At 44.4% G+C, this 13277-nt stretch overlaps 1 protein-coding gene across 1 annotated transcript in view; it reads right to left on the reverse strand.

The window, feature by feature from the left end:
* Positions 1-315: 315 nt before the first annotated feature.
* TSPAN2 (tetraspanin 2) overlaps positions 316-13277 on the reverse strand; it is a 69510-nt gene continuing 56548 nt past the window's right edge. The window contains exons 5-8 of the mRNA XM_029573015.1: positions 10811-10909; positions 8174-8254; positions 5914-5997; positions 316-2952 (exon numbers count right to left, since the gene is read on the reverse strand). Coding sequence (XP_029428875.1) covers positions 2887-2952; positions 5914-5997; positions 8174-8254; positions 10811-10909 — 330 coding nt within the window. The 3' untranslated portion in view covers positions 316-2886. The remainder of the gene's footprint in view (positions 2953-5913; positions 5998-8173; positions 8255-10810; positions 10910-13277) is intronic.

Below are 13277 nucleotides of genomic sequence, written 5' to 3' on the forward strand. Positions count from 1 at the left end.
GCTACGGGGGTAATTTTAAAGGGTCGGGGTGGGGTTTGTTTTTTTTTTTTATCGGCGCGGGCCTCACTAAAAAAAATTAGTGATGTGAATTGGAATCGGAACCGATTCCAATTCACATCTCGTAACGATCAGATTCCCCCCCCCCCCCCCCCCGAACCCGATCATTAAAACGATCGGGCACACGATTCACATCCCTAGTCCCTATAGCTCTCAATTAATCAAACATGTTAGGAATCAACATTATCCATTTTGGAATGGTTCATTTCCATATTTCAAAAATATTTTACTAAATGAACATCTGTAAACAAATCTAGATGGAGTCAAACAGAAATTTGTCTTTTATTAGAACAGTCTGATTTCTTCACAATTACCTCAACAATTAACATTTACAGTTCTGACTGTCCTGGGCAGAACCCATCCCACCCCACATACACTGACAGAACATTATAAGATTATTGGAAATACACATATTTTTCTTTATAATGTTATTAGCACTCATGACATAAGATACAGGAGAATGATTTAGAGTTGAATAATTTATGAAAAGTATAGAAGAAAGGGATAGGGGAAGTGGCCAGGGAAGGGGTCTCTACCAATAGGTCATCTCCACGGAGCATGAACACGTCAGCTTGCAGGAGGACATTTGCAACAAAATAACGGCTTCTTATCCACGTGTACAAAAGTGCCGTCCACCTGGGCATTAAGGTTGACCTCCAGAGTTCTTGTTGTGAGCATGTGATTTCCTGCAGCTGTTGCATGCAACCGTTCTGGTAACCAGCAGAAGCAGTGGAGGAGTAACGTCAGCACGCCTCACCCATCACATCACATCTGGTAACCAGCAGAAGCAGTGGAGGAGTAACATCAGCACGCCTCACCCATCACACCATATCTGGAAACCAGCAGAAGCAGTGGAGGAGTAACGTCAGCACACCCCACCCATCACAAGCTATTGCATGCAACCGTTCTGGTAACCAGCAGAAGCAGTGGAGGAGTAACGTCAGCATGCCCCACCCATCACATCACATCTGGTAACCAGCAGAAGCAGTGGAGGAGTAACGTCAGCACGCCCCACTCATCACATCACATCTGGAAACCAGCAGAAGCAGTGGAAGAGTAACGTCAGCACGCCCCACTCATCACATCACATCTGGTAACCAGCAGAAGCAGTGGAGGAGTAACGTCAGCACGCCCCACCCATCACATCACATCTGGAAACCAGCAGAAGCAGTGGAGGAGTAACGTCAGCATGCCCCACCCATCACAAGCTGACAGCACTGACTGCTGTGCTGCTACTCACACAGAATGGAGGCGCCCAACCATGGGGCCGATGCTATATTAAACGCAGAAAGCGGGCGCTGACTTTTCTAGGGGTGGATTAGCGCCTATTTAAGCCGCGTCCGAGTGTGGGTTATGCAGTGCGCTCGGCTGAGCGCACTGTATTGCATCGGCCCCCATGGTAGCAAACCTCTATTTTAAGTAAAGATTGTCAAAATACTGAGTGAGTATAAAACTCATTGTCCAGTCAAGCCACTAAAATAAACCAATCCCAACTTCTAAATAAAGGTGAAGAAATAACAAGTGTGAAAAAAAATTACTCGATCTTCACAATTTGAAATGACAACCTAGAGCATTTTTTCAGATCTGGCCTTTCAATTTCAGCCAAGCAGTTTCTTTTCACAGATATTTATCCATCTTTTTATCTCAATAAGGGGCCAAGGTGTGACGCAAACCTTAATGCATATTGAATTCCCGCGCTATCTATTGGGATACTTTGGCCATGGGTGAGGTGGATTTGTAGACATAAGGAGGCTAATAAGGTACACTGCCCTGCATGCAATGGGGTAAAACCCAGACTAGCTCAGCCTGGCCATAGAGCTAAATGGTCACCCTTGCTTTATATGGACAGTGCACTTGCTAATCAAGGCAGTAACAGGTAAACCGGGGTACAGTGATGCTAACCACAGCCGTTTAATTAGGACCATTTTACCAATTAGATTCACCCCTACACATGTGTGGTCTTTGCTAGATACTTATGGATGGGTGATTAGACCAAGCTAAAAGTTGGTCTCACAGGAGCTGATTGTTTTTAGGCAACAGCACCATAAAAAAAGATGCAAAAGAGTCCTATGTGGATATATATATATGTACAGTATATACCCGCACAGCCAAGAATCATGGAAATCAACATATTTAGGAAGCACACTGGATCCTATTACATTAAGGTTAGTTCCTTGATTCTTGGAATGTCCCCTCAGAGAGTCACAGGCCACGGCTGCTGAGTATACACACATGCAGAACAATAATTCTTCTCTGTCTTTTTGAGACCTAGTAGATGGGAGCTAAAGGCTCAACAGCCTAAAAGCTGAGACAATCTTACAGAGAAGATCCAGTGTATGAGAGACTGACAGCAAGTCTTTTAGGTTTCCAAAAGGCACTTAAGGAAATACAAAGCATAAAAAAATGCACAATATTTGCAATATATATATTTAAATACATACACCATTGGATCCACATTGGTGAACAAAGTAGCAGAAAAACAAATTATATATTTAAAAAATGATCAAAAATTATTATAAAACAATATAACTTCTTCACTTGAAAAAAATCTTTCAATGTATTTCCTATCTGTCATTTTATATAGTTTACCTTCCTGAATTAAAATAACAACAATGATTATATATATATGGGCATGTCAAACAGCACATCTTTATCAAACATCACTTGGTTGACAACAATATTTTTACACATGGAAAAGTATTACAGTTGTTTATCTTGTCTGGAGGGAGGACCTGCTTGTTGTGGGGGGGGGAGAGGGGGAGGGTGTTTGGAGGGCTGGGAGTGCGGGGATAGGGCGAGTGAGGGGGAGATGTGACAACCGGGAGCCATTTATACCATATCCCTGGTGTTGCGGATCGCACAGCACAGGACCATGCTGAATATCATTCCAAAGATCTGGAAGAGAAGACATAGTCCATTGAGTAAATAAATAACAGAAGTCCGCACACTGCGCTGCCAGCACGTCTTATGGTTTAAGACCATCATGGCCTGTGGCTTTGGCCGTTCCAGGCCAGGTCTTTCAGGATGGGGTTTTACTCAGAGTCAGTTCTAACCCAATTTTGACAGCAGTCTTATGACAGCGAGATGTCAGGTTACCATTTGTATTAGTGAGTAATCTTGTGTAACAATTTTCTGTCTTTGAGAGAAAAATACTGTTAAGAGTTTTTGTAATGATTGCATGTGGTTTTGTGTCACTGTGGGGCAGTTCTTGCTTTGTGATGTGAGTTTCCTCCGGCCCGCACCTTCGTCCATCTTATTGTTAAAGAGAAAGTGCAGTTTAGACTCCATTGCTGTGTACTAGGGCAGCACATAGCTAGTAGGAAGCACCGCGTAGCAAACGATAACACACAAGCTTGTGAGGTGTGGAGAGCCCCCTTGCTCTTTTCTTTCTCCCTCCCTTCTCTCCCTTTCCCCTCCTTCTTCACCCACAGATTCTTTTCCCTTTCTCTGGCCTAGTCAGGGTCACCTCTGGCAACTCCCCCCAGGGCAGACAATATGGTGATAAGAAATCTACATCCGCAGTAACATTTCCTAGCTTGGCAATTTTTCAGAAGAAGGGAACAAAGAGATCCCTTCTGAGCACGAGTAGTCCCAAGAGGTATAAAACCCCAGCCCATCATACCCCGGGCAGATTTCCTGCTGAGAACTGAGGTGGGGGGGGGGGGGGGGTGTCTCCAGCGCTGACCTTGTCTCCAAAAAGAGAGCTCGCTTTGCTGATTCACCCATCTGGGGGCAAGGAGACGCCCTTCGGGCAAAGGGACAGTTTCTGCTAGGTTTTGTATAAAATTGCACACTATTAGTGGGGGAAATTACTTCTGCATATTGTGCTGATATATTGTATATATTGCGCTTTGTCATTTTGTCTCAGGTGTTCTTATAAGCGCTAGTTTTCTTTCATACCATATACAGAAAAATATAGTTTTTCATATTTTCACAAAAAAGACATAGTGAATCTTGTCATTTTTCTTAGTTCAGTATTATAGACCACAGGGCAAATACAAATACCAGCAGACCCCGAACAAACCCACAACTCCATTCTATTTAAGTCATAAGTCACTCGTGTCCCAAAAAATCTGAATCAGCTCAGTTGGGGTGAGTTGAATCTAGTTGTTTTGGACTGAATATGAACTTCACTGTTTCCAAGTCGGCTATGACTTGCAAGAACTGAGCAAGCCTCATATCTAATAAGAACATGAGAATTGCCATGCTGGGTCAGACTGAAGTCCGTCGAGCCCAGCATCCTGTCTTCTACACTGGCCAATCAAGGTCGCAAGTACCTGGCAGAGCCCACAAGTAACCATCCTGTATTTACTTGTTCCAGCCCACTCATGACTTTATAAATTTCTGAGGGGAGGGAGATCTGAATTTAATATTAGAATTTTTGAGCTCGTAAACCACAATAATGTTTTCTGCTGTGCAGTATTTGAAAAGCTGTAGTGACACCTAGTGCTAACAACTGGGAATGCATTGCTTAGCATCGGCATACACTAAGACAAGGGTAAAGCAGCACCAGGGGTATCAGAAGAAGGATAGACATTTAATAAGTCATGTTAAAAACTAAGGGCCTGATTTCAAGAAGCATTTACACACTTAAAACTGGGTTTTACACACGTAAATGCACTTTATCTGTGTAAGTGGGCTTTTGAAAATTGCTACAATACTGTATATGCCATTGAATTGTCCATAGGATTTTCACATGCAAGTGCACTTTACGCACTTTGGATCTATCTTCCTTTTGTTAACCTCACAGCTTTGGTAGATTGTCTTCCTTGTTGCTTTCTGGGTCCAATGTATGTTACATTTACATGTGTAACGCCTTTTAAAATTATCTCCTTTGTTTCTGGACCCAGCTTGGCTAGATAAAACTTAACATACTATTTGTAACCGTCTTAGTGGTGCTGTAAGACCTTGGATACCTGTTAGCCACTGCGCCAGGAGAAATGGGAAGAGGATGCGAGGTGCACCGAGCCAGTGGAGGTCAGTGGTGCTGGCTGGTAGCTGCCTGACCCATCCCCTCACCCCGCATGGCTCTGGCTGAAATGCAGAGCAGCTTACTCTAAACCAACGCTCTAATTTCATTGCTCAGAGGCGCTCAGGATTCAGATATATCTCGTGGCTTCCGCCTCCCCCACCTCGCTCCCTATTCTGATCTGAAAAGATGTTCCCTCCAGGGTCAATGGGCAAATTATGTCACATCACAGTATCTTTACCTGCACAGGGCCACGCTGGCTTGCAGAAGTGCAATGTGCTATATTTCAGCAGAACATTTGTTTGTTTTTCAGAGGTCACTAGAGAAAGCACTGGCAACCAAGAATTAACAGAGGTGCTATAATAATCATAATAATAATAATATTTTTTCAGGTCTGATAAGTCCTTGCCCAAAAGAGCTTACAGTCTAAGTGGGTACCTGAGGCGAGATAAAGTGACGTTCTCCAAGGTCACAAGCGGTGACAGTGGGGAAGTGGCATTTGAACCCAAGTTGATCTAATCACTGAGAGCCACGCCCTTGACCTTGAAATGAAGCCCCAGTACTGCTGCATCATGCAAGTCAGGTTTGTATAACCAGACCACCTCTCAGTAGAGACCAGACATTTCCGACTCATTGGTGGCACGGAAGGTACAGCTTCCTATCAGCTGACGGGGGAGATTGTTGTTCCTGTCACAGTGATAACACAGCCATCTTGACTTTTTTTTTTTTAAAGGTTGATGTCACTCAAGTCTATGGCAGGGAAGGAAGGGTCATTGCCCTTAAATGTGGGTGCCCCTTTCATCCAGGGATTGAAATAAAGGAAAGAAGGAACATGTGGTCCTGGTATCACCGGACTTGACCTTGGATCACAAAAAGCAATTACTCACCGTAACCCCGGCGATTGAAATCCCAACTATGCTGACTATCTGGAGCTTGGAGTTTACCAGTTTCTGAATCTCTTTCATGCAGTTCTGTAAAAGGAGCACAAATGTCCTAATGCACCTGAACTTGGCAAACAAGCCTAAGAACGACATTCTTTCCTCCCTCAGCTAAATGAGATGAAAAGAAGGACAAAACTAAATCTTTTCCAAACATTCAGGCAGATACAGTAAAAATCACGGGAGAGCGCTCGCTCTCCCGGCGCGCGCACAGGCCACTCTCCTGTGCACGCGATTCAGTAAATTAATTTATTTAAATTAGGGCCTGCGGTAAAAATAGGCGCTAGGGACACTAGCGCGTCCCTAGCGCCTCTTTTAGGACAGGAGTGGCGGCTGTCAGCGGGTTTGACAGCCGATGCTCAATTTTGCCAGCGTCAGTTCTCGAGCCCGCTGACAGCCACAGGTTCGGAAACCAGATGCCGGCAAAATTGAGCGTCCCGTTTTCAACCCGTGGGCAGATTTCAAACATTTATTTTTTTAACTTTTTTTTAACTTTCGGGACCTCCGACTTAATATCGCTGTGATATTAAGTCGGAGGGTGCACAGAAAAGCAGTTTTTACTGCTTTTCTGGGCACTTTCCCGGTGCCGAGAGAAATTAGCGCCTACCTTTGGGTAGGCGCTAATTTCTGAAAGTAAAATGTGCAGCCGGAGTGCTCTGTACTGTATTGGCCCGTTAGTAATTTCAGGGCTTGCTCAGGTCTCTCTGGAATGGGTTAGGTTTGCTGAGCCAGGGGTTGGGGCTATGGTCATAACTGCAGAATGGGAGTGGGGGAGGGAAGATGACTGGATACTACGTCAGCTGACAGTGGACTCCCTGCTCGTAAGAAGTTACTCTCTTGTGCATTCCAAATAAAACATTTAGAATTATGCAACAGCTGGAATGAAACATCTTAAATCTCGGCAGGCTTTAGTGCGGGGCTGCCCAAACCTATTCTGGTGACCCTGCATCCACTCGGGGTTTCAACATAGCCACAGTGAATATGCATGAGACAAAGATTCATATGCTGGGTGTCCGAGGTATGCAAATTGTATGCCATGCATATTCTTTGCGGATATCCTGAAAGCCCTAACTGGATGTGCAGAGTGACCAGGACAGGTCTGGGAAGTCCTGCTTTAGGGGGATGCTGTCAGGCATGAGCCCAAAGTTAAGCTACCCAGAGAGACAAAAGCGTACAGCAAAAAAATGTACACTTAGAGAGAGGGAGAGATGCTAGCGTGACCCCTCAGTAAGATCAGCGAGATGGGACGGTTAGGAATTTCAGTTTAGCTAAGGAATGCCACCAAAGACCCGACAAAGCTGTAAGACATTTTTCAATAATGAAGTGTAAAAACTGATTTCGAGATGTTTTGAGGGGTTTCTTAGAGGCACAAAATGTAGGTTAGCATGGTAATTCCTGTTTGTTGATAACAGTACAAGCATCTCCGAGCAGCAGTGCAGGAAGAACCTTTTGGTAAGGGTGACCACCCCAAGGGGCGCAACCCTCCTATCCGGCTGTCTGATGCAAGGAGCCTCTGCTGTAACCCTAACCCCAATGTCCAGTGCTGGAGAGGGACCCCAGCTTTCTGCTTGGAAAAAGAGGCTAGGAAGGGCTTGAGTTACTGTTAAGGATTTGTATGGCCTTGTAGGCCTTGATTACCGCGCAGTATCTGGATGGCAGCAGACCATGGGAGGAACAGGCTCAGTGGGCCTTGGTTACCTTACAGATTTTCTGTAGTGGTAGCAGATCTCGGAGGAAGAGACCGCTGGAGGAGAGAGCGAGCTGGGTTACACAGAAGAGAGATCAAAGGTCTCTCATGCTCAAGATTCTTCAGCGGCCTTGCTGACAGTTTCCAAGTTGTGGCCCCGGTTGGTTTTGGGGAGGGGGGGGGGGGGGGAAAGACAAAAAGAAACGCTGTCACACTCAACTTTATGGCCTAGTGGAAGGAAAGCCTTGTGATCCCACCGCTCGGCCCTTCCCCTGATCCCTGGAATGTCCTGGGCCGCCATTTGAAAGCTTAAGTGGATTAACAGTTCACTGATCAGCGGTCAGGTCTTTAGTTCCCTTAAGCTTACGTTTGGGTTGCGTCTTTCACAGGTTACCAAAAAAAAAAATACATAACACATCAGTGCGTCATTAAATTAAATGAAAGAAACACTGCGGTAATTCTAGCTTTAAACTTCCTCCTCCTCCCCCCCTGTCCCACAAAGAAAACAGCACAGGCGCTTACTTTGTGCTCCTGGTCTTCTGGGGGGCACAGAGACTCCACCTGCACAGCTCTTTCAGTGTTGTCCTTCCCGCAGCAATTCAGCTAGATTGTGCAGACAGGAAAAAGTCTAGCGTTCATTGTTTCATTGCCACTGCAAGCAGAAAGTCTTAACAGGAAATCCAAAATCACCGTAGATTTGTCAATCAAACAAGCTGGTTCAACCAACCCAACAAACTTGCCAGGCAAGTCGGTGTGTGTGTGTGTGTGTGTGTGAGAAAGAGAAAGTTCACACTTGGCCCTGGCCCCGCCCCTTTGCACAGGTCACACCAGGCCCTGACCCTGCCCATCTCACCCCCCACCTCCATTGTTCCACTTCCTTTCTGTCTACAAATTAAGCCCTGGACAGGACAATAGGCAGGATAGACCACGTGGTCCTTTTCTGCCAACATCTTCTGTGTTCCCACACAGCTCTTATCATTGCTGTATACACATTGAAGAATTTCTGCTATGCTACAAAGTGGAAAAATGACACCGGGATGCCATAGGGCTGATTGATCTGCACATCACGGTGCTGTCACTGGGTAGGACCGAGGTTGGGATGAATTCTGCCTTCTGCCTGATAAGCCAGTTTGGGGCCAGTTTTGAGAAGAATACCCTAATATTTAGGCTAATGCTCTGGATGGACTGAGATGCAGGAGAAGTCCTGGGCCACAAGATAAACATCACCCTTTGCTACTGACTCTCCGGGTGACTGTGGGGAGGTCACGTTTCCTGCTTGTGCTCCTAGGACTCAGCTGAAAGCTGGTGTGAAGTGCTGTGAAACAGTGCAACTTCTGTCCCACTGTGTTCATTGACAGTGCACTCGGGGTCACGTCAGCCAATGAAGCAGTTTGTTAGAAAAACGGGTTCTTCCTTCTCCATAGAAGAAATCAAACTGACCATAGCATAGTTAAAACTTCTTAAATCCCCTGGGCCTGATGGATTTAGCTCAGAGTTCAAGATTTTAATAGAGCACGCTGAGGCTCTGCTGTGTAACATATTCAATGAAATTTCACAAACCAAAAAAAATCATCTCGTCTTTAAACAATGCTATTATAACTGTCATGCCCATGAACGACAATGATCCAGAAGAGCCAGCATCATGCCGTCCTATCTTGTGATTTAAACAGGATGTGAAGATATTTGCTAAGATTATAGCTAATCATCTCAGAAAGCTTCTTCCTGATTTAATTTCTGTAGAGTAAAAAGGGGTTGTCCCAGGTAGACATGCAACAGCTAATGTATGCAAAACCATAGCTGCCTTAGAATCTGCCGGCAGACAAAAGCAGTAATCATTACCGATCAGTGATGATGCCAAGAATGCATCAGACAGAGTTTCTTAAGGGTACTTGTTATTTACACTTGAAAAATGTGGGTTTACAGGTGTAATCGTGCAGAACATTAAAGGTCTTTATGCTAATCCGGTAGTGGCCATGATTGCTAACAGCTATATTTCAGAAGGATTACACAGGGTTGTCCTCTCTCTCCCATATTATTTATGCAAACACTAAAAATAATTAAAAAATTGTTGAATTCAGTTGTACTGGAAGATATCTGCTTAGGTGCTGTAGAAATTTAAATTGTCCTCTTCGCAGATGATATCCTATTATTTCTAAGTGACCCTAAGAGCTCACGTCTGAATGCAATGAGCATCTTTGACCACGTCACTAAATTCTCCAGATTCAAAATACTGGTAAATATTAGGAAATCTGTGGGTGGGGGAAGATTTGGGTTAGAGTAGACAATGTTAGAATATAAACAGTCAGTGCAAGAAACCGTCAAAGGGAGCTAATAATGTTTGTAGAATTATCTACTATTTTCTTTCAAGGGAGCTGTGCATTTCAATATTTACAATAATAATAAGATTTAAGTGGTTTTAGAGCCTTGTTTAGAAATATAATAAAATAAATGTCTTCTAGGGTGTGCATTCATTTTACCCAAAGGGGTACAACATTACAAATGAGTCGATTTTCGCTTCACTTCATTGCAACTGAACCGAAAATAAGCCCATTTTGGAAAAAATAAAAAAATTCTTCATATATTTTTGGTTTGGTAAATAATATTGTGCATTTTTAACTGGCACATCCAGTCTTCCCAATGCCTGCTTCCCCATTCTGCGGGGTTTTCCTAGCTAGAAAGAGGCAAGAGGGAGTCCCAGTCACTTCTGCCTCACCGGATCTGGCGGTACAATGGTACCAGCTGGTTCTGCGACCAGTGCCGGGTTTTACGACTGCCATGTGCCATTGTATGACCACACCTGGCGGGCCAAGATGACCGCAGTTTATTACTGGCCCTTTCTACCTAGGAGCCTGCCAAGGGAACTGTGGGGGGCTGCAGAGAGGTTGGGGCTGAGAAAGTAATTGGGGGGTTTTTGGTTCAGCGAATGAACTGAACAGAAATAAAAAACAATAAAGAACCAAAACTCAAGGAAACCCCCAAGAAAAGAAAACATAAAACACGATTTCTTTGTGTGCACATCCTCAATGTCTTTGTATTAATGGAAGCCCTTGAAGGAACACCCATTTTAAATTAAATTAAAAAAACCCAAAAAACAAGAACAGACGACCCACTCTGACTTGGCTGCAGCTGTGCGAGAGCACTGGGGGCGGCGGCACTTACCACTTTGTGAAATGACAGCAGGGTTCGGGTCTCGTTCCCTTCCCCGCTTATGTACCTGTCGTAAGATTTGTTGTAGATGCTCTGAACCTCCTGCACGGCCTGGAGCGAGAAAGAGGATAAACGACCTCCGGTCAGCAGCTGATGTTGCAACTCCCCTCCCTGTCCCCCGGGGAGGGCTTTCCCTCCTATCAGAGAGCAGAACCAGTAAAGCCCAGAAAGCACTGATGAAGGTTTGTAGGGCGTTAAAAGCCTGGCTGATGATTTCTGGGGTGTAGGAGGATGGCGGGTAACATAACTGGCGTGGAGGAGCAGAGATTGTTTTTGATGATGACTGCTCCAGTTGCGCTGATGTTTTATGCCCTAGAATTATGTTTCAGTTTTGTTTAGATTTTGTGCATTGTAACTTGATATTTTAATTTCATACATCGCTCTGAGTGATTTATTGAACTCCGTAAAGTGATTAACAAATATTTTTAAATAAATAGTAAAAAAGGCTTGATTTATTTCTAAAGGAAAAAAAAAAAAGCACCCAAATCATGCACAGAGCGGGTTGCCAAAGGCAGTGAGTGACTTGTGGTTACCTGGAGCTTTTGAGTCCTCTTAATTACCTCTACCGGCCAATGCTTTAACTGAGGGTGGGGGGAGGGGTGAAACAAGCCCTGCGTGCTTCCTGCAGTCAGCCAGTAGATGTCGCCCTAGAGCTGTGCCTCCGGCTCTCTGGTCTCGAACAGAGCCCCTGTCCCCCAAGCCACCACCAAGTGGTGCCGATAAAGTTATGCTGAGGAGGCCTAGTATGGAGCTGGATGCAGGGATCAGTGGCCATGTCCTTGAGGAAGAGGACTGGGCCCTAATTCTTGGAAAAAAGGGGATCCCTGGGAATGCCCTTGGTTCCCAGCAATTTGGGGGCTGCGTGGCTGGGTTGGCGTAACCCAGATTAGGAGATCCGTAAATTGTGAAGTGAACCTGGATGTTCTGATCTGTTGAATGCCTTTATATACCTGTGGAACAAACCTGGACTGGTCTTACGAGTACCTGACGTAGCAGAACATTATTAGGGGCTGTGGGCTGTTCCTTAACATGACATAAGGACATAAGAACATAAGAACATGCCATACTGAGTCAGACCAAGGGTCAAGCAAGCCCAGTATCTTGTTTCCAACAGTGGCCAATCCAAGTCACAAATACCTGGTATGTACCCAAACATTAAATAGATCTCAAGCTACTGTTCCTTATTGATTAATAGCAGTTTATGGATTTTATCTCTAGGAACTTATCCAAACCTTTTTTAAACCCAGTTACACTAACTGCTGTAACCACATCCTCTGGCAATGAATTCCAGAGCTTAACTATGCGTTGAAAGAAAAATAATTTTCTTCAATTTGTTTTAAATTAGCTACTTGCTAACTTCATGGAGTGCCCCCTGGTCCTTCTGTTGTCTGAGACAGTAAATAACAGATTTACATTAACCTGTCAAGTGCTTTCATGATTTTGTAGACTTCTCTCCTATCCCCCCTCAGCCGTCTCTTCTCCAAGCTGAACAGCCCTAACCTCTTCAGCCTTTTCTCATAGGGGAGCTGTTCCATCCCCTTTATCATTTTGGTCGCCCTTCTCTGTACTTTCTCCAGTGCAGCTATGTCCTTTTTGAGATGCGGCGACCAGAATTGTACACAGTATTCAAGGTGCGGTTTCACCATGGAACGATACAGAGGCATTATGACATTTTCTGTTCTATTAACCATTCCCTTCCTAATAATTCCTAACATTCTGTTTGCTTTTTTGATCGCCACAGCACACTGAGCCAAGGATTTCAATGTATTATCCACTATGATGCCTAGATCTCTTTCCTGGGTGCTAACTCCTAAAATAGAACCTAACATTGTGTATCTACAGCATGGGTTATTTTTCCCTATATGCATTACTTCGCACTTGTCCACATTAAATTTTATCTGCCATTTGGATGCCCAATCTTCCAGTCTCACAAGGTCCTTCTGCAAGTTATCACAGTCCGCTTGTGATTTAACTACGCTGCATAATTTTGTGCTAACCACAAATTGGTCACCTCACTTGTCGCACCCCTTTCCAGATCATTTATAAATATATTAAAAAGCACCGGTCCAACTATAGATCCCTGAGGCCTCCACTGTTTACCCTTTTCCACTGTGAAAACAGACCACTTAATCCTACTCTCTGTTTCCTGTCTCTTAACCAGTTTGCAATCCAGGAAAGGACATCGCCTCCTATCCCAAGACTTTTTAGTTTCCTTAGAAGCCTCTTATGAGGAACCTCTCTTGCCCTTGAGGAGTGTGTGTTTGTGTTTTGATTCTGTGAAGGTGAAATTAACCATGCACTGTTTTGTTAACCTTACCATTAAGAATAAATTCTGCGCTGAGTCCAAGAGAACGGCAGATTCCGTAATTTCAGCCAAGAACCTGACATTGTTTTCTCTCCCTCACTCGGTTTCTGTCTC

This window comes from Rhinatrema bivittatum, chromosome 12 (assembly GCF_901001135.1).
Source record: "Rhinatrema bivittatum chromosome 12, aRhiBiv1.1, whole genome shotgun sequence".
Taxonomy (NCBI): Eukaryota; Metazoa; Chordata; class Amphibia; order Gymnophiona; family Rhinatrematidae; genus Rhinatrema; species Rhinatrema bivittatum.